Here is a 26917-nt window from a genome sequence, read left to right as displayed (position 1 = left end):
TCCTGAGGCAGAGGAGGGAGGGAGGGGAAGAAGGAGGGAAGAAAGGAGAAAGAAAGAAATTAACTGGAAAATAAAAAACCCGACCTGGAAGAAAACATAACCCAGGAAACAGCAGAAAATCCCTTAATCTCCGGGAAAAAAAAGGTGCAATTGAAAGTTAATACACCAGCTTATGTGACCATGCCAATGGTTAGAGGACGAAATGTTTCTCTAATTGCAGCAATAAACATTCAGGGAATGGTGTGGCATGAAGTCACTGCACATTCTACAGTTACTTCAAGTATTTTTTGCAAATTTCTTCAGAGATTATTGCAGAAATTGGATGAAGATAATCTGGAGGAAGTGTGGTTTGTTTTGGACAATGTAAGTCTCCACAAAACCCAGGAAGTATGTGATCTTGTTGATCAGACAAGACACACTTTAATATTTCTACTACTATAGTCTCCAATGATGAACCCCGCTGAAGAAGTATTTTCAAAAATTAAGTCCTGCACAAGAAATATTTTGGCTGATCCATCAAACCATGAACATTTAGATGTTATTAATCATTCCGTTGCAACTATTACTCCTACTGATCGTCATAATTATTTTATGAATATGTACATGAAATTACCATGAGCAGAGGCAGGAGAACCATTATAAATGAAGCTATAAGTAAATAAGTATTTCTGATGTTAAATAAGTGTCTTATGTTTATTATTAAATACAGGCAATAAAATGTTCAATTTTAATAACTTAACATTGGATTTATTTTTATTACAAAGATTAAGAAAACATTTTTGTGGAAAAATTTGATCTGCCAAAGGATGAATTTGATTTGCAAAAGGGTGATTCTGGAGTGCAAAACCTGTACAAGACTCAAGGCCTCCCCAGCAAAGATGAGGATGTCCACTCGTACCACCTCTATTCAACATGAACTGCAGGTTCTACCCACAGAGATAAGCAATGAAAAGAAAGAAAGGGCCAACAGAATTTTAATAGATATGTATGATATCGGGGAGGGGGGAGGGAGTTTTAAATGGGGGAGGGAGGTAGTCACTTTGTGAGGGGTGAAAAGTATAACTATTACATTGTTTTGTTCACTTGAAACTAGTAATTAAAAAAATAAATAAATAAAAGGCACCTAAATTGGAAAAGAAGTAAAACTGTCCTTATCTGCAGATGGCATGATATCGTATATAGAACACGCTAAAGAATCCACTAAAAAGCTATTAGAACTAATGAACAAGTTCAAGCAAGGTTTCAGGAGACAAGATCAATATGTAAAAATCAATTGTATTTCTATACACTAGCAATAAACAATCCAAAAATGAAATTAAGGAAACAATTCTATGTATTGGGTCGTCAGGAAAGTCATGACGTATTTTTCTGTTTTTCAATGCAAAAATGCGTCATGACTTTCCCGAAGACTCAATATAATCACATCCAAAAGACTACAATACTTATTAATACTTATGAAACATAGAAGTGAAGGACTTACACACTGAAAACTACAAAACACTGCTTTAAGTATTCAAAGAGCTAAATAAATTGAAAGATATCTGTATTCATGGGGTGGAAGATCTAATATTATTTTAAAAGTTAACTGCAACCTGAACTTACACCACATACAAAAATTAACTCAAAATGGAACATAGACCTCATTGTAAAGTTAAGAACTTAAGAAAAAATATTAGTGGGCCGGCCGAGTGGCGCGATGGTTAAGAACTCGCTTGGGATGCCAGAGGGCCCCGGTTCGGATCCCACATATGAGGGCCAGTGACACTGCCCTCCACAGCTAAGATGCTGAACAACAGCTCAACCTGGAGCTGGGCTGCCGTGAGTCGCTGGCAATGGCGTAGGCTGCAGCCCCTGTGGCAGTGAGTTGCCATGGGCTACCATGTGTAGCCAGCAGCCAGCGTGAGCGGCCAGCAGCCGCAGTGAGTGGCCGTCCAGAAGCCGGCGACTGATCTGCCTCGCCAGGGAAGAGCGCAATGATGGTGCCAACTTGGGCTAGTGAAGCATCCTCCACAACTAGATTGAAGAACAAAAACGACAGCAACTTGTCTGTTCCCCTTCCCCCAATTCCCCAGCACTGTTCCCATCCCCCCAATTACCCAATTAAAAAAAAAAAAAAAAAAGAAAAAATATTAGTGGCCTTATGTTTAGGTAAAGACTTTTTAAATAAGACACAAAGCCCACAAAGTATGGAAGAAAAAAAAGTCAACATACTGAACATTTATCAATTTTTAAAACTTCAAAAGACATGGTTGAGAAAATGCAAAAGCAATTCACAGACTGAAAGAAAAGATCTGCAAACCACAGACCTTATTATCATACAAAGTCCTCTAAGAAATCCTGTTATTTGCAACAACATGGATGAACCTTGAAGGCATTATGCTAAGCGAAATAAGCCAGACAAGGAAAGATAAATACTACACGCTATCACTTATATTTGGAATCTTTAAATAAAAAAGTCAAACTCATGAAAACAAAGAGTAGAAAAGTAGTTGCCAGGGACTGGGGAGGTAGGGTGGGCGACACAGGGAGAGGCTGGTAAAAGGTACAAACTGTCAGGTCCAAGATGATTAAGACCGGAGATCTGATGTAAAAGTCAGTAACACTGTGCTGTCTATCTGAAATACGCTAAGCGAGCAGAGCTGTTTCCACACACACAGAAAAGGTAAGTGTGCGAGGTGATGGACCTGGTGATGAACTGAACTGGGGGTACATTTCAATATCTATTTTGTCAATTACATCTCAATAAAGCTGTAAAAATAATCCAAAAAAAAAACCACGAACACAATTATAATTAACCAATCTGATTTTTAAAAATGAACAAGATGTGGGACGGCCGAGTGGCATGCTGGTTAAGAGTTGGCTTGGAACGCCAGCTCTGAGCAGCAGGGCCCTGGTTTGGATCTCACGTGAGGGCCAGTGACGCCGTGCTCTCTACAGTTAAGATGGTGAACAACAGCTCGACCTAGAGCTGGGCTGCCATGAGTCGTAGGCAACGGCATAGGTTGTAGTGGGGCTGGCCGGCAGCTGGCGTTCACTTTCGTGAGCTGCCGTGAGTGGCTGTCCAATGGCCGGCGAGCGACTGTCTCACCCGGGAAGAGCACAATGATAATAACAACATGGGCCAGTGAAGCAACATCCCCCACAACTAGACTGAAGAACAAAAGGACAGCAACTTGTCTGTTCCCCTCCCCCAATTCCTCAATAAAATCTTAAAAAAATAAAATAAAATGAACAAGATGTTTGGACAAACATTTCACCCAGCAAGAGATGTAGACAGAAAATAAGCACATGAAAAAATGTTCATGATGCAAATTAAAACCACAGGGGACACTATCCACATGCCCTAAAAAGAATGGCTGAGATTACAATGTGTAAGCACCTCAAATGTTGGGGAGAACGTGGCTGACCAGAACTCGCAGGCACTGCTGGTCAAGATGTGTTAACAGTACGACCACTTTGGAAACTGTTTCCCTACAAGTTAAACATGAATCTGTCAGAAGACTCTGCCAATTCACTCTCGGGTATTTACCCAGGAAAATAAAAACACACATGTGCACCGAGACTTGTGCATGAATGTTCTCAGCAGCTGTATCTGTAACAGCCAAAAACTGGGACGAAAACAAATGTCCACCAGCAGGTGACTTAATTAACAATTTTTGGCATTTCTATACAGTGGCACACTTCTCAGCAATGAAAGAGAACTGGTATACACAACAGCATGGAGAAATCCGAATAACTATGGTGAGTGAAATATGCCAGAGGAAGGAATACATGCTATATGATTCCATTCATATAAAATTCTAGAAAATGTTAACATCTCTAGTGACAAAAAGCAGATCAGCAATAGCATGGTAAGAGTTAGAGGAAGGAAGGAATTACAAAGAAGCATGAAGGAACTTTTGAGGGTGATGGAATTGTTTATTATCTTCATTGTACTGATAGTTTCCGAAATATATACATGTCAAAACTCATCAAACTGATGTTTTACATATGTGCTATTTATTGTCTGTCAATTATACCTCAATAAAGCTCTCCCCCTCCACACACACACAATTATTGTAGGGGTAAGACACTGTATCCAGCAAGTTTTAAATGAGCATGTAAAAAACACAGAATGAACACTTGATACATGTCAGCTTCTTGTATAACAACTGAAAAAGTACTTGGGTAACTAATCCCATGTTCAAGGCACCGAAAATATACCTTAGCTTCTTCCTCTTGCGCTTTTTTAACAATTGCTTGTAACTGCACCTCTCGTTTAAATTCAGCATGAAGTAATTTCTCTTCCATCATCCTACGTCGTTGATCGAGCAATTCTTCCTTCCATTTCCGGACATCTTTTTCCTATATACAATGAATTACCACATCATCACTTTCAGCACACAGTCACTTAACAGAAGTGCAAACCGATAAACAGCTGAGGAATTATAAAGTCTAGACCCTGGAAAGAGTTAGTGGAGCACGGCTAATGATAAAGAACAGATTTTAAAGACAGATTGCTTGAGTTCAGATCTACCTTGGTAACTTGCTAACTATGTAAAATGGGCAACTTTTTAAGCCTGTGTCTCAGGGTCCTTATCCAGATCAAGTGAATAATAGTAGAACCTAACTCACAGGACTGTTTTCAAGACTAAGTCAATATATGTACAACTCAGAACAGTACAGTAGACATGGCTCAACAGAAACATTTGCTGTTGTTACTATACTATATGTACATTTAAAATAAAAATAGCATATATTTCTTATCCTTATAGACAAATAAGTAATTTTATCCTAAAGGTTGGAAAACGGTGAAAAATCTAAAAAAATCACATTTATCTGCATAAGAAACATTCTCTAAAGCAAAGAGAGGGTTTTGCTACAGAAGAAAAATATTTTCATTGCCTTCAGTTCCTTAAAATAATATCAAACAGAAGTAAAAGACCTGTTCCGTGCTCCAGGAAATCAGATCCAGTACCAATGAGAATAAATTATAGCCAATCTGATGTTGGCTCAACAATAGTGGGAAAGAAACTAACATTTGAACTGAATTTTCGCTACATACTTACATGTTTAGCCACCTAAGAAAGTACACTGCAGAAACAGCACTGGATAGAAGCTGGAAGACAGGTCCTTAAAGCCCTAGCTAAGATCATGTGACACTGAAAACAGTACTCAGCCTCTCCTAGACTCAGTTTTCACATCTATAAAATGGGGTTCAGTACCTGTTCAATTCTGTGTACCTCAGAGTTACTGTGCTGATAGTGAGACCATGTATGGGAAAGTGTTGAAACAATACACCTTATACAAACACACAGTGTGATTTCTCATTAACATTAATCAAAAGGATTAATGGGAATTAATTGATGGGAAAATTAAACCAGACAACCTCGATGCATGACTTCAAGAATTAATCTCCAAATTATGGGACGTTACATTACATACTGATAAAATAAACTGTAATTTTATTTGTATTAGAAACACAGTAAGAAGGGGAGTTGTGGTTGTGTTAGAGCATTTCTCTAAAGCTGAAAATGAAATATTAACTCTTATAGAACCCCAAAACATGGAAACTGTTTTTTATATTTGATCTATTCATTGTAAATGATTAAAATAAAAATCATGACAAATTCTTGAGATTCCAGTAAAGAGAAAAATCACCAATTTTCTTCCTTCCCTAGTCAACTTTTCTACTGTACTAAACAGAATCTTATGCTACCTCATTTTTAAAAATATTCAATTTGGTCCAATTATCTCTCCCACATGTGAAACACACATTATGCGTAAACAACAGCATTTTTCGCCTATGCATACTAGTACTCCTCCCAAGAACCAGAGGTAACGAAGGGGCACACCTATACTGAACGCTCAGGTACCTGTTGTCACACTGTGTTGGGTCCTTTAGTGCACCAACTCCACAAGGGCTCCCATGATCCCAGGCACCTGGTCTTCAGACCCCCGCGTCATTCCCTCCCACACTGTATTAGGACTGTGACCAACAGAACACAGCACACGTGATGGCAGCTCACTCCTGAGATTAGGGTATAAAAGATGGCACTGCTTCCACTTTGGCAGCTCCCTTGTTCTTTCTTCCTCTCCCTCTCGGATTACTTTCTGTGGGGAAGCCAGTGACCATGTCATGAAGAAAGGCCCACTAGGAAAGGGACTGAGGTCTATATCCAACTGTTAAAAGGACCTGAGGCCTGATGATAACTGCATGAGTGAGTCTGCAAGTGGATCCTTTGACTGCTACCCCCACCGACGGCTTGAAGACCATGTTATGAGAGGCTCTGAACAAAAATCACTAGGCAAGCCACTCCTGGTCTCCTTGGCCACAGATGCTGTGATCTAATGAATGTGTGTTGTTTCCAGCTGCTGAGTTCTGAGGTCATCCGTCACGTAGAATACATGACCAGTGTAGCACCCACCTGCATCTGCCGCATGTGAGTACAATAAAAATGGTTGTCTACCGAGCAACAGCCATCCTAGAAGTATGTTGCACACCACTGCCACATTTAATCATCGATCAGGTTAATAATTACAATTGTCATTTTACAGATGAAGAAACTGAAATAAATATTGTTCAGTAACTTGCCCAGGGCAAAACCAGGAGCACTGGACCTGGTTGGCCATTCCCAGTGTCCATGTTCTTTCCACTATTCCACACTGGTCAGCAGTTACACTGCTCCAAATACTCGAAGGCTCTCTTCTAGAAATCTCCTTAGTGCCCCACTTTTTCAAACTTGATAATATGAGGCTCAAAACTGTCCTGCCAAGTCATCCTACACTTTGCACAAGACTCCCCAAGGAAACCTGCAGTGAAAACGACAAGGTACAGCTCCAATAATCCATGCCAAACAACACTTAACTAGCTATTTTAAGGATGACAAATTCTTTATTTTTTAAGTGACTTTCTGTAATTCACTAGACATAAATGCTTTTGTTTCCTAGAATATTTCATTATCTTTATAGTTCTTTTAGTTTCTCTCAGACCGGAAAGAAAAGTCAAATTGAAAATAAGCCCCATCGATTTAAGGATATCATAATTTCCTAAATATTAAAAACTCACCCTTTCTAACAATTTCTGAAGCTTTAATGTTTTCTCTTCACGTAACTTCTCCCTTAGCTGCTGTGCTTTCATTTGTTTTTCTTCATGTTTCTTCTTAGATTCTGCAATTGTTCTATTAATACAAACAAATGAACACTAATGTTTACATGATAAAACCAAAAATATTTTCTTTAGCCCTCAAAGTTCGTAAGATAAATATAAAAAGTACACAAAACTCGTTTGATCTAACATTTCAGGAGAACACGGTCACTTGTCCATGGGTCTGGGACTGTCCTGACTAATGGCAGTAGCAGCTCTATTTACTAGGCGAGACTGGCCAGTTTCCCTCTGGTGCAACAATGCACATCGCTTTTCCAAGGCCAACCTTTTCCGAGACGGGGAGGAGAGCTTCTCGTGCATGTGGATTCCATGTCCCGGAGGCCTGGCAGGCTCCTCCTCTACAATATCCCCCCAGGATGTATTTTGGCGCCAAGATTCCCGAGCTGTTAAGAAAGAAAACCACTGTTACTGTTTAAGCACAACAGACTTTTAAAAGGCATCAGCATTCCACTCCAAATTGTTCCTTTTACACAGAAATTCATGTACCGAGATACCTATTTTATACCTCAATGCCTGTACACACAACACACACAACGCACATAATACCTTCGTAATCTGCAAGGACATCGTTCCAGTCCATAGACATACCGCAGAAAAATACACTCCCACTGCCCATGCTTGCCTATAATGTAACAAGGAAAAGGAAAATGCAAATATGTGAATGCAATTGTAACCTTAAAAAATGAACGACTATACATGAAATTTTCCTACCTGTAGCGGATACATTTCATGTCACAAACTGTTCAAAACTAGAATAAAGCTACATACCCCTTGTACTCACAATATCAAGTTAAAAATACCACAGCCTAAACATTTCAAGAGAAAGACAAATCTACTTGCCATTTAATAGCAGAGACAAATCAAGTAAATTGAAAAAAGAAATAGCAGCCTATACTATCACAATATACTCTAATACACTATATTATAATAGTGTAGTATAGTAGTGCTACATAAATTCTAACATATTCAGAACATACATCAAAGAGCTCAAGATTATTTAGGGGGCATTAAAATTTGATAGAAAAATATCTGAAACATTTACAGTTACTTTCATTCTTTAAGAAATCCCCCACATCAACATATATATCTTGAGCACTTAGTGACAGCATGGCAGTGTATCATTTGCTTTTTATCAGAATAGAAAAAGTAAAATACCTTAGATTCTTCTTCAATGTCTAATTACAATCTGAGTCATGTTGAGTTCTTACTTTCTCTGAGATTCAATTTCTTGATTTGCAAAATGAAAACAACTTCTGCCTTATCAAATGCTTTATGTTAAAAAACAGTATGGTAAAGTGTTAAAATAAAATTTACTACTGTTTACTGTACGTCTCAATCACACGGAATAATAATGTCATTATGGAAGAATATTTTTAAAAAATAATTTTAAGTAGGATTAAATGAACTCTTGGTCCTTGGGACCCTACAAATTTTATTTTCTGAACATAATTTTTTTTTAACAAGTAGGTTAAAAATTCTAAAAGCTCACAGAAAAATCGCTGTCGTTGTCAGTTTCAATATTAATGTCATTGTTTTCTTCAGCTTCAATCTCTCTAGTTAACTGTTCCTCTTCAGCAATAGCGCTAGCAATGGCTTCTTCATTGGCCTTTTCTAGACGATCTGCTAGCTCTTCTTTTTTGGCAAGAACTTCTGCCATGGACTATAAAGTTAAAAAATAGCAAACAAAATAAAGAATCGTCACTTGTCTTCAAAAGTTAAGTACTCATTTCTTTATGTTCCAATCACACCCACAACATATACATGAAAGAGCACGGATCCAGAATTATAAAACCTGCATCCAGCACAGGCTCAACCACTTGCTAGCTGTGTGACTTGGAAGTTTCTTAAAACCAAGAGCCTATTTTTGTATTCCATAAAACGGTACAATAATCCATGACTTACCTTCTTTACCAGACTGCTGTGTATAAGATACTGTGAAGTTACATAAATAACAGGTATTGTTACTAATGACAGTGTGAATTTCATTTGAGTGCAAATATTCAAGTTAGGGATCAAATATCTTAAAAACAAAAGAAAAATATACTATAAAGGGAACATAGAAAGAAATTATATTGTAATGGTGATGATACCTTCTGAACCTATATACCTAACTTAAACATATGCAATATAAGTATTGCAAATATTCATCAGAATCATTAATTGATAAATCCCTGCGATAAGCTAAATATGTATATTATAGACCCTAAAGCAAAAACTCAAAAAAACAAAACAAAGAGTTATGGCTAATAAGCCAACATATTAGATAAAATATAGTTATTAAAATGTAATTAACCCAAAAGAGAAAAAAAGGAGCTGAACAAGAGATGAATCAAAGGGAAAATAGTAAGATGGCAGATTTACAGGAACCATATCAAAAATCACATCACCCAGAAATAATCTAAACACCTCAATAATAGAGATTGTCTAATTGGATAAAAAGCGAGACCCAACCATACGCTGCCCATAAAAAAACTGAATTTAAATGGGAGAATATCAACAGATTCAGGTAAAAGAGACATGATACTAACACAATTCAAAAGAAAGTGGACGTATCAATCTCAGACATAGCCGATTTCAGAGCAAAAAACATCACGAGCCATAAAGGTCATTTCATAATGATAAATGGGTTAATTTATAAAAAAGATAAGACAATCATAAATGCTTATGGACTCAACAACACAGCTTCATGAACAAATACATGAACAAAAACCTGATAAAATTTAAAAAGAAAAGAAAACCTAATGAGAATGTCAAATGGTGCAGCCACTTTGGAAAAGTTTCTCCCAAAGATTAAATGTCAAATTTCCATCCATATGACCAGCAACTACACTCCTAGATCTATGCCCAGGAGAAATGAAACTGTAAGTCCACACGAAAACTTATACGCAAGTATTTAAAGCAGCAGGACTCATAATGGCCAAAAAGTGGAGACAATTTCAATGTCCATCAACTGATGAGTGAATAAAACGTAGAATATCTATACAATAGAATATTGTTTGCTCATATAAAGAAATGAAGTACATACTGCTACAGGCTAAAACACGAATGAACTTGAAAACACGCTGAGTGAAACAAGCCAGTCAGAAAGCATCACATATTGTATGACGACATTTATAGGAAACGTCCAGAACAGGCAAACCTATGAAGACAGAAAGCAGATTAGTGCTTGTCTAGGGCTGGGAGGGTGGGGTGAGAGGGAATGGCTGATAATGGGTATGTACTGGATTTCCTTAAGCAGTGATGGAAATGGTCTAAATCTGATTAAGGTGATATTTGCAGGACTCTGAATATACTAAACAACACTGAATCATACACTTTAAAAGGGTAAATTGCATGTTATTTATTATAATTATATCTTGATAAAGTTGTTTACAAAAAAGATACATCCACAGTTACATCCTAAGATTTCCATACCCCTCTTTCAAATGACAGAAGAGGTACCGACACTGGGCATAGATATAGGAGACCTGAGCATTATCATCAACAAAACTGACCTATGTGCTTTCCCAAGAGAAATGAAAACAAATGTTCAAAACGAAGACGAATATTCGTGGCACCATTACTCACAATAGAGAACCGGGAAACTCAAACATGTCACCAACTGAATGGATGAACACACTGTGTTACATGCACGCAACAGAACACTCCTCCGGACAATAAAAATAATGAACTACTAATATACACAACTACATGGATGGAACTCAAAATAACTATGCTGAGTGGAAGAAGCCACACAAAGATTACATTATTCCATTTTCACAAAGTTCTGAAAATGGCAATTGATATATAGTGACAGCAGAAAGACAATGAACTGGGAAGGGGTTACAGGGAATGGCAGAAAGGGGAATGTGACAACTTTTAAAGGCAATTGATATGTTCATTCTCTTAACTGAAGTGATGACTTCCTAGGTATAAACACATGTCAAAATTTATCAATTTGTGTATTTTAGATATGTGAAGTTTACTGAAAATCAGTTCTATCTCAATAAAGGTATTTTAAAACGCCAGTGCTTGAGCCCCAGCTCCTCACTGATTAGTGTGCACTGGACACAGGCATGGGTGTCTTCTTTACAGCTTCCTCTCCTCCTTTCCATCTCATCTTTCTCTACACTCTGCCCCCCACAAAACACACAAGAGTCTCCCTGAGGCATAGAATGGGGGTGAGGGAGTTTAGATGAGAGACTAGTTCTATGCATCATAAGCATTTTATCTAGAAACTCTAGAATACAGAAACTGACAGTTGCTAATGTGCTACACAAACATTACGACTAACAACAATAGTGAATGCAAATATTAAAGTTGAATATATTTAACTTTGCAGAAAGTAAGTTCCCACATGAGGCTATTTCCTCAATTTTACCTTCCCCAAAGTACATTTCTATTTAGTCTCTGAAGACCTGAAAAGGTCTAGTAGTAGGAGAGCTTATGGTGAAATGATGATTCAATTATACATCTACAAGTCTTAATAGTTTCACACTGTGAAATTCAAGTAATTATCTGCATACATCATCAATTTTTAAATTTCCCAATTTTCAGAATTCGAAATTTCAGTAAATCTAAAAAAATAGTTCCATGGTAGCTATGTTTTCTATCAGCACTTCCTTCCATTACAGTGTTGGCAAAAGATGACCTTAAACAGAAAGGTTCTCAGTCATTTTTTGCTTTAGTTTCTGTTAAATAAGAGAACAACAGGTTGTTGTGTGACTTGGAACCATGTGTAGCCAGCCACACTGTACTGAGAAAGAAAAGAAAGCAGTCTCACGGCTGCTGCCATTCTCTATAACCCACCACTGAGAACCTGACCACCCAGTGCTTGTCTAGGGCAACCCACAGAATTATCTCTGTCAAGACAAATTGGAAAGTTTAAATCTTGATTTAAAATTCCTCTAAGACCTCTAAGAATATACTGAAATTCATATTTAAAGCAGGGCTTATTTTCTTTCAAATATGTAAATTTGACCCTCAATATAACCAAGCGTTTTTAATATTCTACCACAAGCTTATTTACATACGTAATCAAAACAAAAATGAGAGAAGAATTTTTAAATAATTATTTTATGCTTATTTAAGTATGGGATCTTTTTCCTCTTCTGAAATTTGATTCTCACAAAATCAATTTGCAAATAATATATCTAGCTATGAAAACAAAAACCACAAATATCACCCATATATTAAACACACTATTTATACAACCATGATTATGTTCAATGTTTAAAAACATTCACACTAAAAGACCCAAGTTAAAAAAATGAAATTGTGGCCGGCTGAGTAGCTCAGTTGGTTAAGAGCTCACTCAAGAGTGTGAGCTCTGAGCAACAATGTTGCCAGTTGGATTCATGGACCCAGCTGAGCTGCCACTGAGCTGCCAACAGGTGGCAGGATGGCTCAGCTAAAAAAAAAAATTGTTTTTTCTTTCTTTTTTTTTTTTTTAAGATTTTTATTGGGAATTGGGGGAGGGAAACAGACAAGTTGCTGTCCTTTTGTTTTTCAGTCTAGTTGTGGAGGACTTCGCTTCACTGGCCCATGTTGGTATTATCATTGCGCTCTTCCCAGGTGAGGCTGATCAGTTGCCGGCCACTGGATGGCCGCTCATGGCAGCTCTTGGCAGCTCACGCTGGCTGCCAGCCACACACAATAGCTTATGGCAGCCCACTCCAGCAGGGGCTGCAGCCTACGCCGTTGCCGGAGACTCACGGCAGCCCAGCTCCAGGTCAAGCTGTTGTTCACCATCTTAGCTGTAAAGGATGCAGCGTCATTGGCCCTCATGTGGAATCTGAACCGGGGCCCTGCTGCTCAGAGCTGGCGTCCCAAGCCAGCTCTTAACCAACGTGCCACTCGGCCGGCCCTGTTTTTTATTTCTTAGTAAAGGAATCTAAATATTTGGTTTTCTTATTACTATAACCCTTGTTTCTCCCTTAATCAACGCATGTCAAGTTTCATCTATATCTAATGTTATTCTCTCTTTAAGATGTATAATTTGGCCTATTACCATCTGCTGATAGCATCTTACAGCATGGCAAGACATAAAGTTTTGAAAGAAATTACAGTATACTGTGGCCATTAAAAAGTAAAATTTGAATAATTTTTCTCAGCAACTTTTTAGATGTGCCTAGTTCTTTTGAAAGTTGTATTTTTAAAGAAAGCCAGCATGACCTATTCTGGACTATCCTCAGGTCAAGTATCTTAATACTAAAGTAGGTAATAAGAAGACAGCAGCAGAAATAAGTAGTCATCCAAAACCATAAACCTATAAATAATCAGCAATTAATGCATTTTTAAAGATTCTGCAATGGGGACGGTAAATAAATTTCATCGTAAACACCAGCTCCAAGCAAAGGATAGCAGCGGCTGTCTGAAGTACTGTGTCACGAGAATTTTTATAACTAAGTCCAGTAGGCACCATTTCCCATCTGTCAGGATGCTAGATGCTACATGAAAAGCTTGTTACTGGTTGTCTTAATGCTAGACTAAAAAAAAAAAAAAACACTGATCAAATCACATACAAATTGAGTGATTTTGAGAAAGTTATTTAACTCTCACAGTCTCATTTTCTGCCTCTACAAAACAAGAAGAGTTTTAACTATATTGAAACAGTTGCTATGAGAACAAACTGTTGAAATGAAATTATATAGTGTTTTGTGGAAAAATACTTTGTAAAGTGTAAAGTAATACACAATATAATTTTTATTGGGGTTTATGCCTCAATAGATTCCTGGGTTAATACATGTAACTCAGAATTCTGATAAGTTGTTCTTACCAAGTTAGCAGCACTCACATTTGAAATATCTGAAGACTCCATTTCACTTTCCATCCTTGCTTTCTCTGCTGAAAATTTGTCTTCACTTGTATGCAAAGGAGGTGTGTCAGCTTGCTGAGTAATTGAAACACAGTCTGTATCAACATGAACAGGGAGTATTTCAGAAGTTCGCACAGAATTGTCTTGTAAGATACTACTGCCAGAGTTCTTGACATCATCGAACGTACTCGCTGTGAACTAACAAAACATTTACAGAATGAATCAGAGATAATAAAAAATAATCACCAACTACTCCACCTCAGAAAAGCTGATTCTGCTTAACCTATCAACTGTGAAGTAGACACTGACTAGCTGATGGACAACGCACTCATCTTTTTTGTATGTTTCAAGTGTAAGAAAAGTAGCCATCAAGCAAGCAGCCTCAATTTTTACTTGCCCACCTACGTACGATGTATAGGTTTTTGTCTGAGTGCTTTAAAAAATTAAGCAACATATATCGTAGTTATATTTCACTTCAGCAGCTTGCTCCTGTTGAGCACTTTAAGATATGTCTCATGAAAGATATCTAGTCACAAGTATAATACTTTGTCTTATATTCAAATAACTAACAGTATTTATTTACATAGTTTTTGTGAACACTGTCTTATCAAATGAAGGCACTTTTCACCAACATATATATTTCCAGAGTATTTTACTCAAAAATATGAAACGTGCTCTCTTTAGGTAAAATTAAAACAACCTCTAAGTATCTTTCATTCAGCATGCAGTCTCATTATGCAAATCATATTCTTTAGATTTTGACATCCTCCCACTCCCCTATAGGAATATTTAACACATATCCAACAGAAATGTGAAAACAATCGAAAACAGATACAACACTGGAGTATGCCAAATACATATCCATTTTTAAAAATCCATCTAGTTTAATGAATAGAAACAAGCCTTTATTTTCACTTTCAAACAGACTACAGAAAGAACGTTGCTGGGTTTCCCAATTATACTCAGAGTAATGAGCTCCAAGTAGAACTAAAATCTAAAATTTTGAATTTAAAACTCACTCACATCACTACTTAAATAAACATTAAATATTGCAGTGGCCATAAAATGCACACTTTGATTAATTATTTATATAAATATTAAACTTGGCCAAGTCTTATAAACTACTTTAAAAATTCTATTGGTCAGAACTTAAAGGGTCCAAAAATGTGTTGTTTTAGCATAAGCATTATTTAAATTGTATCACATTGTTTATACTGCTATCAACATTATCTATACATCAGTCACCATGGTTTATAATCTTCTTGACAATATTTATATTAGCATTACTGATGTTTACAATACAGTCAACACTGTTTATTAAAAATCAGTATCATTTATGTTACAAAATCAAAGCTCAACTATACTATAATGTTGAAAAGATATATAAATATGCTATTTCCATTTTTAGAATGACAATGGAGAAAACAAATACGATCATTACCTTGGCCACCATCAGAAGTGAACTTTTATACTGAAATATTTTAGCAACAGTTTAATATCTCAAAAGTTTTATGTATGGATCATTCCTGAAACTCCCAAGTCATATACGTTTATTCATTACCAGCAAAATTTTGATACTGTTAAATTTCATAGCTAAAATACACATTAGCAAAAATGCTCGATGTTTGTTGGGTGATAAAAGAAGTAATTTCTTCATCAATTTTACCTACATTAGTTTCTTAAAGTTATATCCAACAAATATCTACTAATTATTTCCTATGTATCTAGGACTCTGCTCCATACTGCAGGAAATTAAAAGACAACGTAAGATACTGCCTGTGAAGAGCTTCCAATCTCACATGGGCATAAAACAGATATATATGAAAGACTTAGAGAACATCACGAACAATGTAGGATTAACAGCCATGGTCATCAACAGGGAAAACATGGGAGTAGTTTCCAATAAAAATAAATGTCCTACAGTAGGCAAAAGGAGGGGATTTTAAAAAGCAGATGCTACTCTAGACTGAGAAATATTACAACTATTTTATAGCCTTTTTACTAGCCCTTGTATCATATCAAAGAATACACCGCTTATGTTTCATTAGTCATTTTACATAAACTCGTACTAAATGAACACGTATCTTTACACAAACGTCTAAAAAATGAATTCCTTGATCAAATAAGTAAAAATAAAATTCAAATGGACTAACAGATGAAGTACTGGAAATAATAATTTTAAAGAATTATATTAAATATGAGCAAATTACTCTACACCTGAATTGCAGGAAGTAAAAGTGGAACAGGTTGAAAATGATCCTTACTTTCTTCATTATTTTTAGTGACAGTCCAAATGAATTAAGAGGACACCACTTTAACCAAGTAAACAACAAATGTTCAAACTGATACCATATGCCTCTACATATGACGCCAAGGACAATCCTTTTGTATCTGTCAAAACTGCATAAGCCAGGGTGTGTAAAGTACAGCACAGGGAATCTAGTCAAGTAGTATTTTGATAACTATGGATGGTGTCAGATGGGTACTAGGCTTATGGGGAGATCACTTCATAAAGTATATGTCTAATTACTGTGTTGTACACCTGAAACTAATATAATATTGTATGTCAGCTGTAATTTAAAATTAAAAAAATATTTTTTTAACTGCATAAGCTAAATCGAATAATGAACAAAGTGAAGGACATTCTACAAAAAAAACCAAACTGCATTCTTCAAAATATTAATGTTGTGAAAGACAAAGATAGGTTGAATAATTGTTCCTGGTAAAAGATATTAAAGAAACAAAGCCAGATATAATGTGTGCTAGACTGGATCCTGTATCAGGGGAAAACAATTCTCTGAAGAAATTATTGGGACAAGTGGAAAATTTTGAATATGAACTATAAGTTAGACGAGGATATTATGTAAGAGTCAAATTCCATGAATTTTATAATTATAATGTGATTACGTAAGTTTTCTTTTTCTTTGGAGATACATGCTACAGTATTTGAAAGTGAATGGTTATGTTTGCACATTACTCTCAAATGTTTAGCACATAGTATGTGTGTGTGACATGTAAACAGAGAGAAAAAATGTGGCAAAAAGTGAATCTGTGTATCCAGGTAAAGGCTGTGGGAGAGTTCATCATTCTATTGTTGCAACTTTTCTGTAGATTTGAAATTTTTCCCAATGAAAGGTTAAAAATAAAGAAGGAAAACAAGACATACCAGAATACACTTATCCATTATAAAAATTCAGTAAAAGGATTTTCAGAATGTACTACCTGGGTTCTTTCAGCAAGAGGACGGTCACAAGAGTATAATGAGTCTTTGGGCCTAGCTTCTATAATATTGGAAGGTCCATCTCCAACAAATTCTCCTTTCTGTATGCTTTCGTCAGGTAAAAGACGTACATTCTCTTTATCACTGTCATCCTTTGACCTTAGCGCTTCCATTGAAACTTTTGGCGTCACTGCTGCTGAGCGTGAGCGAACAGGTCTTCCTCTCTGAACAGTCTCCCACCCTTCAGCATCTTTCCGTTCTGTGCAATTGAGGGAAGAAAATAAAAATTTCTTTGGATGACAAACCTTTTTTAAAAATCTGTCAAATAAAAGTATTTCTAATCTAATTCCATTAAATACAACTAACATACCAACATGACACTACTTATTATGAAGGTGTATCGTGTGTGTATACATACATATACATAATCAATCTCTCTCTCTCTCTCTCCCATCCCTACAACTACACTGTGAGGTAGGTATGATTATCCCTATTTTACAGACAACAAAAATGATATTCATATTAAGACTGACTTAAGGCCACATTCAGGAAGAACTAATAAACATTTATATAGCATAGAGTGTGTACTGTGTGCTAACACTTTTCTAAGTGCTTTACGTATAATAACACTAAATCTTCACAACTGCCCTATGAGTGCTAGCATCCCCATTTTATCAGTAAGGAAACAGACAAAGAGAGGTTAAGTAATTTTCCCAAGGTCACATACTCAGTAAATTTTCCAAGATGCAAGTTGGTTCTGGTGTTCATGACCCAATGGCTAAATAAAAACTGCCTCTCCATCTCTTAAGAGTCCAAACACAGGGCCAGCTCCAAAGTCCAAGTTCTTTCCTCTGTCCCACTAACTAACAACACCCCTTAACTTAGGAAAGAAACACTATTTCAATAATAAGACTACAGAATGTTAATTGAAGGATCTAGTTCAATATTTCACCACACACACAAAGAAACAGAAGGCCTGTATCCAAACCCACACAGAACAGCCTAAAATAAATAAGAATCTTCTAAAAAGTTTCAAAATGTCACAACCTGAGGTATGAATGTATATCATGATGTATCTAGACACGATTTTTAAATTTTATGGGCTAACTGTAGCCTTTCAAAATCAATATGAAGACTTCCAGTTCTGTCTGGTCAAGACGGAGAGGCTCTACTTCATCTCTACGTCCTCCTTACAATGTCAAATACTGGACAGAACACAAAAATAAGCACAGCAAGGTTCAAGAGGCAGGAAGAAGTCGGTGGACTGCATAGGGACGGTGGGGCTCGAAAAGCAGCACAACAGCATATGCTGAGTTCTCCGGGTGTCCTGTGGCTTCCCATAGATTCCAGACAGGACACTGCGAAAACCTCCAAACCAGAGGGACCAACAGGCAAAGACAAAGCAGGCATCAGCAAAACCTGCATGGCCCATCAAAACAGAAAACTCCTGGAAAAATTCTATTCCAGTCAAACATCATTGTAAACCTCGCTTCACCCTCTCAGCTCCCCCAACCCCGGTTCTAAGAGGGGTGAGCAGGAAGCTGAACCCCCACTACCCATCTAGCAGAAACAGGTGGTGGTCCGACTCTCCCACAAAAATCAGCGTCAGCAAAGTCAAATGGCGAGCTGAGCCCCCACCTCCAACGGGGATTAACCAGACTAAACAAGGCCACAGCAACTAAAGCTATGGGCACCCCGCTGTCAGCGTGGCCAAGTGGGAAGCTGAGCAGCAGCGACACTGAATGAGGCCACATGAGCCAGAACTAACCGGTAGACACTGGTCCTCCCTAGCCCGTGTCAGCAGGGCCCACTGGTGAGCAGTCCATACCTCCCTTCAGCAAGCACTAGTCAGTGTCACACGCCCTCCCCCAGTGTCCGCAGCACCTGGTAGAAAGCTGAGCTTCCATCCTCACCAGCATCAATGTGGTAGAGCAAAGTGGTGGGAGGTAGATGTACTAGGCCTTGGGATTCCACTTCCCTTAGGTCAGCAGGGTCCAGCAAGGAGCTAAGATTCCACCCCACCCTACAGCAGCAAGATGGTGAGTCAGTCCTCCCTTCACTCTGCCCCTCCCCGGTGTCAATGGGACCCACAGTAGAGCTGAGCTTACACCACCGGTAAGTGCCAAGGAAGTGGGAAAAGTTGGTGCCCCAGATTTCTAGGAAAGATGTCAGAGACCAAGAATGGTGTCTTGGGGATCTGCAGGCCAATCACAGAGGTATCATTGTGTCATCAGAGTCCCAGAAAGAGAGGGGAGAGAATGTAAGGCTAAAAAAGTATTTAAAGAAAAAGTGGCTGAAAACTTTCCAAACTTAGTGAAAGGCATAAAACTACAGATTCAAGAAACTAAGAAACAAATCCTAGGAAACTCATGCAAAAACACATGAAACTTTTAGGAAACACAAAAGAAAAATCTTTCCAATCGATGGCTGGACAACGAGTTCTTAGACCGACACCAAAAGCATGATCCATAGAGAGACCTCATGGACCTCATCAAAATTGACAATTTGTCCTCTGCAATGTGAGGAGAATGAAAAGACAAACTGGTAGAAAATATCCAACAAAGGACTATGTCTAAAACATAGACAGAATTTTCAAAAGTCAACAGTATTATTACTAACAATCCAACTAGAAAATGGGCAAAAGACATGAATAAACATTACACTGAAGAGCATTAAAACCACAATGAGCTATCATTATCGATCAGAACGTCTAAAACAAAATATAGTGATAATACTACATGCTAATAAGGGATGGGGGAACGTGGGGTTAGAGGGGTGTTGAGTGCAGAGCATGAGTTTTTTTCCTTTACAGTCTTATTGACATGCAACATTGTATTAACTTAAGGCATACAACATAATGTCTGATATGAGTACATGTGAAATGATTACCAAAATAAGTTTAACACCCATCACCTCACATTGTTACCAGTTTTTTTCTTTTGCTAACTACAGTCACCAAGCTATGCAGTCTATCTACAGAACTTAAAGAAGTTTGTACCTTTTAATCACCTTCTCCCATTTTCTCCCACCCCCACCTCTGGCAACCACCAATCTGTTGTTTCTAAGAGTTCCTTTTTTTTTTTTTTACATTCCACATGTGAGATCACACAGTATTTGTCTTTCCCTGACTTATTTCACTTAGTATACGTGTCTTCCCTCAAGGTTCATCCATATTGTTACAAATGGCAGGATTTCCATTTTTATGACGGAATAACATTCCACTGTGCGCACACACAATTTTTTTATCCAGTCATCCATCGATAGACACTTAGATTGATTCCATGTCTTGGCTGTTGTAAATAATGCTGTAATAAACGTGTACAGCTATCTCTTTGGGATAGTGATTCTGTATCCTTTGGATACATACCCAGATCACATGGTAGTTCTATTTTAATTTTTTGAGGACCCTCCATACTGTTTCCACAGTGGCTGCACCAATCTGCAATCCACCAACAGTGCACATGGTTTCATTTTCTCCACATCCTCACTTGCACTTGTTATCTTGTCTTTTTGATGACAGCCATTCTGACAGATGTGAGGTGACATCTCATTCTGGTTTTGATTTGCATTTCCCCGATGATTAGTGATTTGAACGCTTTTTCATGCACCTGTGGCCATCTGGATATCTTCTTGGGACAAATGTCTATTTAGTTCCTCTACCTATTTCTTAATTGAATTGTTTTGTTTGTTTTTTTTGCTATTGAGTTGTATGACTTCTTTATGTCTTTTTTGGATATCATCCCTTATCAGGTGTATGATTTGCAAATATTTTCTTCCATTCTGTAGGCTACCTTTTCATTCTGTTGGTCTCCGCTGCTGTGCAGAAGGTTTTAGACTGATGTCGTCCCACTTGTTTATTTTTGCTTTTCTTGCCTAAGTCAAAGGCAAATGTCAAATACCAAAAAATCACTGCTAAGATATTTCTTTTGGAGGTGAGGGAAATGTTCTATAAGTGACTGGGGTTATGGTTGCACATATCTGTGAATACAGCAAAAGTAGATGAACTGTATACTTTAAATTAGTGAATTGTATAATTGTATGGTATATGAATTGTATCTCAACAAAGGTGGTATAAAAAATTAGCATGATGAAATAAGCTGATTCCTGAAGCTTATTTTTGAAAAACTACAAATCTACATTACTGTGAAAACTATATTTTTTTCTGAGTATCACAGACCATACTATCACATGATTCACTAACGGGAAGGAATTTTATTTCAAGGAAGAAAAAAATACAAAACACTTCATTCTTGTAAATTATTGTCCTATTTTTTTAAATAAAATGCTTACGTTAAATTTTGTATATTAGATTTTAAAATAAAGATTACACAGAACCTGTAATATTTTACTTCAAACATCTGCACTTTGAAATCTCTAATGGAAAGTTATGTTTAAATTAGTTTTGTGTTTTTTAAAACTTTTTATTATGAGAATTTTCAAATACACAAAATAGAAAAAAAATAGTATTTTGAACCCCATGTTCTAATCATTCAGTTTTAATAGTTATCAACATTCTTCTACTCTTATTTCATTTATTACCCCTCCCCTATTGTTTTTTGGAAATATTTTAAAGCAAATCCTAGACATATCACTTCTCCTGTAAATATTCAGTATGAGTATTTAACAGGATTTAAAAAAAATATAACAATATCACTATGGTAGCCAATAAAATTATTAATAATACCTTAAATAATATACTATCTATTCTGTGTTCAATTTTCATCCATGTTTAACTTTTTGAAAACTTAGTACATAACAATGTTATTCATTTCTGCTTTATCCTTTAAATATACATATGAAAAATTACAAAATCATCCATATAAAACCCTCACATACCAAAAGAAAAAACAACTAAACTATGAAATTAAATGTAATAAAAGATTTTAGTTTCCAGCTAATTTAAGTGGCTCACCCTTAGGGGACCTATGATTAATAACTTTACTTTTTCAAGGAAAGAATTAACACCCCTCTTTGAAAGGAATACTGCCTAAAACCTGGACCTAATCCATTAACCAATAAGATGGCCAACACAAACATAAATCAAAAAATGGAAATAACTGAAGTCAAAAGGAGTGTATCAAAACAGAAACTATAACAGGTCTCTGGACACTGAGAATTTAGTTATGGACAAATTACATTTTTAATGAACCTTCAGTAGAAATTCTATTGAAAAATTACTCCCCTAAATGAACAATTTGTTGGGAATAGCAAATCGTACAATTATGAACTGTTAGAGAGCTTCTAAATACTTAGAATAATCTTAGAAGCGCACAAAACTAAAAACTGTATTTCATATCATAGTTTTCACACTCCAGAACTTGTACAATTTTTTCAATTTTAGAAATGTCATTAATCAACTACCACTAAGTTCAGGTCAATACAACCAGTGATTGAAAACCACTGGAATAATCCCAGCCTGACTGTGATTTGTTGTCATTTTTATTTAGCACTGTATTTAATTCACTAATATTTTTTATAGGATCTTTACAACAGTGTTCAAGAGAAATGTTTTATTTTAAAACCTTGGTAAGTTTTTATACTAAGGTTATGCTGGCATCATAAAATGAACTCCACTTTTTTATTCTCAGGAAGAATTTGGTAAGATTGATGTTATTTTTACCTTAAATTTTGGGAAGAATTCACAGGGAAAGCCTTCATTACCTGGCATTTTTTTTTTGTAAGAAATGTTGAATTATAGACTCACATTTTTTAATACTTAAAGTTTTTCCAATTCTTGCTACGCATGTTTTGTTACATTGTGTTTTTCAAAGAATTTGTCAATTTCTTCTGTTTCTAAATTTAGTGTATAATATTGTTCATAATATCCTATTATTTTTTTAATATCTGTAGGATCTCTACCAATGCCCTTATTCCATTCCTGGCATTACACCTCGTCTCTTCTTTTTCTTCATCAGTATTTTACTAGAGGTCTGTTAATTTTATTAGTTTATTTGAAGAACAACCTTTTGGGCTTTGTTGATTTTCTCTATTCTCACCTATATGTTCTCCTTCCTTCTACGTTCCTTGGGCTTAATTGTTTGTTCTGTTCTACCTTCTTGGGATGGACAAAGTGTGGACTTTGGGTTTTCCTCTTTTCTAATATGTGCCACCGAGGCTAGAAATTTTCCTCAAAGCATAGCTTTATCTTAATCCCACCAGATTTTAAATGTTCATTTTCATTCAATTCACAATTTCTAAATTTCATTGCAATTTCTTCTGACTCATGATTATTAGGAAATATATTTTAAAATTCCAAACATTTGAGAATTGTATGGCTTTCTGTGAATGATTTGTAACTTAATTCCACTGTGTTGAGAGAGACAGAATGAGTTCAATCATGTGAAATTTGCTGAAACATGTTTAATGGCTTAAAATGTGTCAATTTTGCTAAATGTTCCACATGTGTTTGAATATGTGTTATAGTGAAAACCATGACAAAGTAGCCTGTATTACAAGTAACCGTCTTTCCTCCAAATACAACTAGAAAAGCTAGACAAAATTCATAAATGAAATGTTTAAAGACACTGGAAAGTAACCAGTACAGGCAAGATTTGAGGAGCTACGCTCCCTGAGAAAGGGGAAGGACAACAGCATGAGATCCACGTTCCCCCAGAATTTTCCCTGAAGACATCTGGAATTCACAGTGCAGGGGAAGTGAGCCCTCACAGAAACCAGCAGTCCTGTCTGGCTGAGACAGATATTGGAGTTCAATGAGTCTAAAGCAACTGGGACTTCAGGGGCAAAAATCTTGGGGAGGGGGGAACTGCAGGAAAGTGAGCCAAAAAGTCTGCATTCAATCTTCCCTTAAGAAGTCTGACAACTGCTAAGCTTTGCATATACAAGGGCAAGATTCCAAGACACCCAGCAGAAAGCAGCAGCTGTGATGCTAATGAGCTAAGCAGATCCTACAGCAACTGTACAGTGCTGAGGACACAAAAGTTGGCAAACAGGAATGTAATGGCCCTGGCAAACACCCCAGGTTTTCAGCTGACACCCTGAAAAGAATAAAGACCAAACTAAACATATCAACTTGAATAAAACCTCAAACCAAACCTCGACAGAATTAAGGTGATCTGCTTGTACTGTATCTGCTTGCCAAAAGAAAACTTTTACTATTTTTACAAGGAGCCTCTATAATTTTTAATATACCATGTTAAACATTTAATTAAATAATAAGCAGCAGGCTATAAAACAGGATCGAATACCTGAAAACTCCTCAAAAGTGTTTTTAAAGTAACAAATCCACAGATACTTCAGATATTTTACTTTTCGGATATAGACTTTAAAAATAGCCATTATTAGTACATTCAAGAAAATATGGATTTGGGCCGGCCGAGTGGCGCGATGGTTAAGAACTGGCTTGCGATGCCAGAGGGCCCCAGTTTGGATCCCATATATGAGGGCCAGTGACACTGCCCTCTACAGCTAATATGCTGAACAACAGCTCAACCTGGAGCTGGGCTGCCATGAGTCGCCGGCGACGGCATAGGCTGCAGCCCCTGTGGCAGTGGGTTGCCATGGGCTACCGTGTGTAGCCAGCAGCCAGAGTGAGCGGCCAGCAGCCGCAGTGAGCGGCCGTCCAGAAGCCTGCGACTGATGAAGAACAAAACGACAGCAACTTGTCTGTTCCCTTTCCCCCAATTCCCCACCGCTGTTCTCATCCTCCCAATTCCCCAATAAAAGTCTTGAAAAAAAAAAAAAGACAATATGGATTAGACATACAGAACAGAGGACTGGTGGACTAGAAGACATTTCAAAAAAAAGTTTCTAGATTGAAGGTTGCTAGACTTATAGTGATCACTTCTTTAGGTATATAAATGTTGTATATATTTATATGTATATATGTATATATATATACATATGTATTTATGTATGTATTTATATATATGTATATAAATATAAATGTTGAACAGCTATGGTGTACTTGTGAACTCATATAATATTGTATTTTAGCTATGTTTTTACAAAAAGTCTTTAAAAATTAAAAGATATTAACCATAAATAAAAAGTTGCCAGACTGAAACATCAAAAGACAAAAGAATGGAAAAGAATAAGCATTATTTGTTAGACATATCAATTATGTGAATTTCATTAATCAGGTTGTTTATTTTGTATCTTTACTGATATTTGTCTACTTGTACTATTAGTTGGTGGGACAGTTATGTTAAAATCTCCCACTATGAGTATAGATTTTTCAATTTTTCCCCTCATTTGTTAGTTGTTGCTTTATATGTTTTAAAGATGTTATTTATTTATTAATATATAGATTTTTTTGTCTCTGTTGAAATGACCCTTTAAAATTTTTTAAAATCTCTCTTTAAAATGTTTCTTGTCTACTTTGTCTATTTTGTCTGGTGTTACAGCAACACAGCTTTGCTTTGAATAGAATATTTTTTCCTTTTTCTTTTGACTTTTCAGTATCTTCATATTAAAGGCTCTTGTAAGCAGAATATAGTTGGGCTTTATTTTCAAAGGAGTGTTACAATCTTTGTTAAATTTTAATATTTAGACCACTTACACATCATATAGGGATAAATTGGCATTCACTTCTACCATCTTCTAGTTTGTTTTGATTTGTCTCATTTGTTGTGTTTCTTTGTTCTCATTTCTTGCCTTCTTTTGGATTAATCAAAAAGGTTATATTATTATTAGTTGAACATTAGTTGAATATAATAATATACTATATTACTAGTTGAACATTCTCCTATTCTTCCCTGTCATTTTCTTGAATTTATAACACCCTTGACTTACAATGTGTAATACAAATTAGTAAGTACTTTTGTAACTTCGCAGACAATGCTAGGACCCTATAAAACAAAAACTCTACTTATTCCTCTCCTGTCTTTAGGATTATTTTAAGTTTTTATTCTCCATATAGTTCAAGATCACATGACATTATGTCTCACAGCCAATGTCTCCCTCGTGTTTACTGCTAGGCTTCTCATTCCTGCATGTGTCTCTGGGTTTCCCCACCTGAAAAGCAATCTGTAGTACTGACTTTAGTGTGTAACTCTCTCAATTTTTATTTTTCTGGATTTCTCTTTATTTCACCTTCACTTTTAAAGGCTATTTTTGCTGGATATAGAATTCTATACTGTCAGTTATTTTCTTTCAGCATCGTAATGGTGTCACTCCACTGTCATCTGGTTTTCATCATCTTTCAGCATTCTCTTGCTCCTTTGAAAATAGGATCTCTTTTTTTTGTTTGTTTTGTTTTAGTTCCAACTACTTGTAAAATTTTTCTTTCTTTGATTTTTAGTACATTGTATGTAAATGAGATTTGTTTTGTATTTTTCCTGCTTAGGTTTACAGTATTTCCTGAATAGGAGACTATGTCTTTCCAGTTTGAGCAAATTCTCATTGATTATCTATTCAGATGCTGCTTTTACACCATTTCACTCCATCCCTTCACAGCCTCCTGTAAAAGTGTGCCTCTCATGCTCGCCTCTGCATTTTCCCATCTCTTTTCTTTCCAGGATTTAGCCTCAATATTTTCTAAGAATTCAGCCTCAACTCTCCTAAATTTCAAATCACTTCTTACTACATGCAAAGACATCACATGGTTTAGGAATTTCATTTATCTTCTGGGATTCTTCTCTTCCAAGCATAGTGACCATCAAAGCTGGCTGGGCCTGGTGCACAGCCAGCACCATGGGGTTAGCACCACGAAATGACCACCTCTGCCTTTCTTCTTTGCTGGTTCCCTCCATTAGTGACTGGGGCCATGGAGGTAAAACAAATTTTTGAGATCTTG

General features: G+C 36.5%; 1 protein-coding gene across 1 annotated transcript in view; it reads right to left on the bottom strand.

The window, feature by feature from the left end:
- Positions 1–26917, bottom strand: part of SCAPER (S-phase cyclin A associated protein in the ER) — a 233864-nt gene that overhangs the window by 155845 nt on the left and 51102 nt on the right. Inside the window, exons 9-15 of the mRNA XM_019640002.1 lie at positions 17166–17422; positions 13905–14141; positions 8637–8807; positions 7694–7769; positions 7413–7530; positions 7049–7160; positions 4204–4344 (exon numbers count right to left, since the gene is read on the bottom strand). Coding sequence (XP_019495547.1) covers positions 4204–4344; positions 7049–7160; positions 7413–7530; positions 7694–7769; positions 8637–8807; positions 13905–14141; positions 17166–17422 — 1112 coding nt within the window. The remainder of the gene's footprint in view (positions 1–4203; positions 4345–7048; positions 7161–7412; positions 7531–7693; positions 7770–8636; positions 8808–13904; positions 14142–17165; positions 17423–26917) is intronic.

The sequence above is a fragment of the Hipposideros armiger genome, unplaced genomic scaffold (genome assembly GCF_001890085.2).
Source record: "Hipposideros armiger isolate ML-2016 unplaced genomic scaffold, ASM189008v1 scaffold_48, whole genome shotgun sequence".
Taxonomy (NCBI): domain Eukaryota; kingdom Metazoa; phylum Chordata; class Mammalia; order Chiroptera; family Hipposideridae; genus Hipposideros; species Hipposideros armiger.
This window is presented reverse-complemented; position numbering and strand designations above follow the sequence as displayed.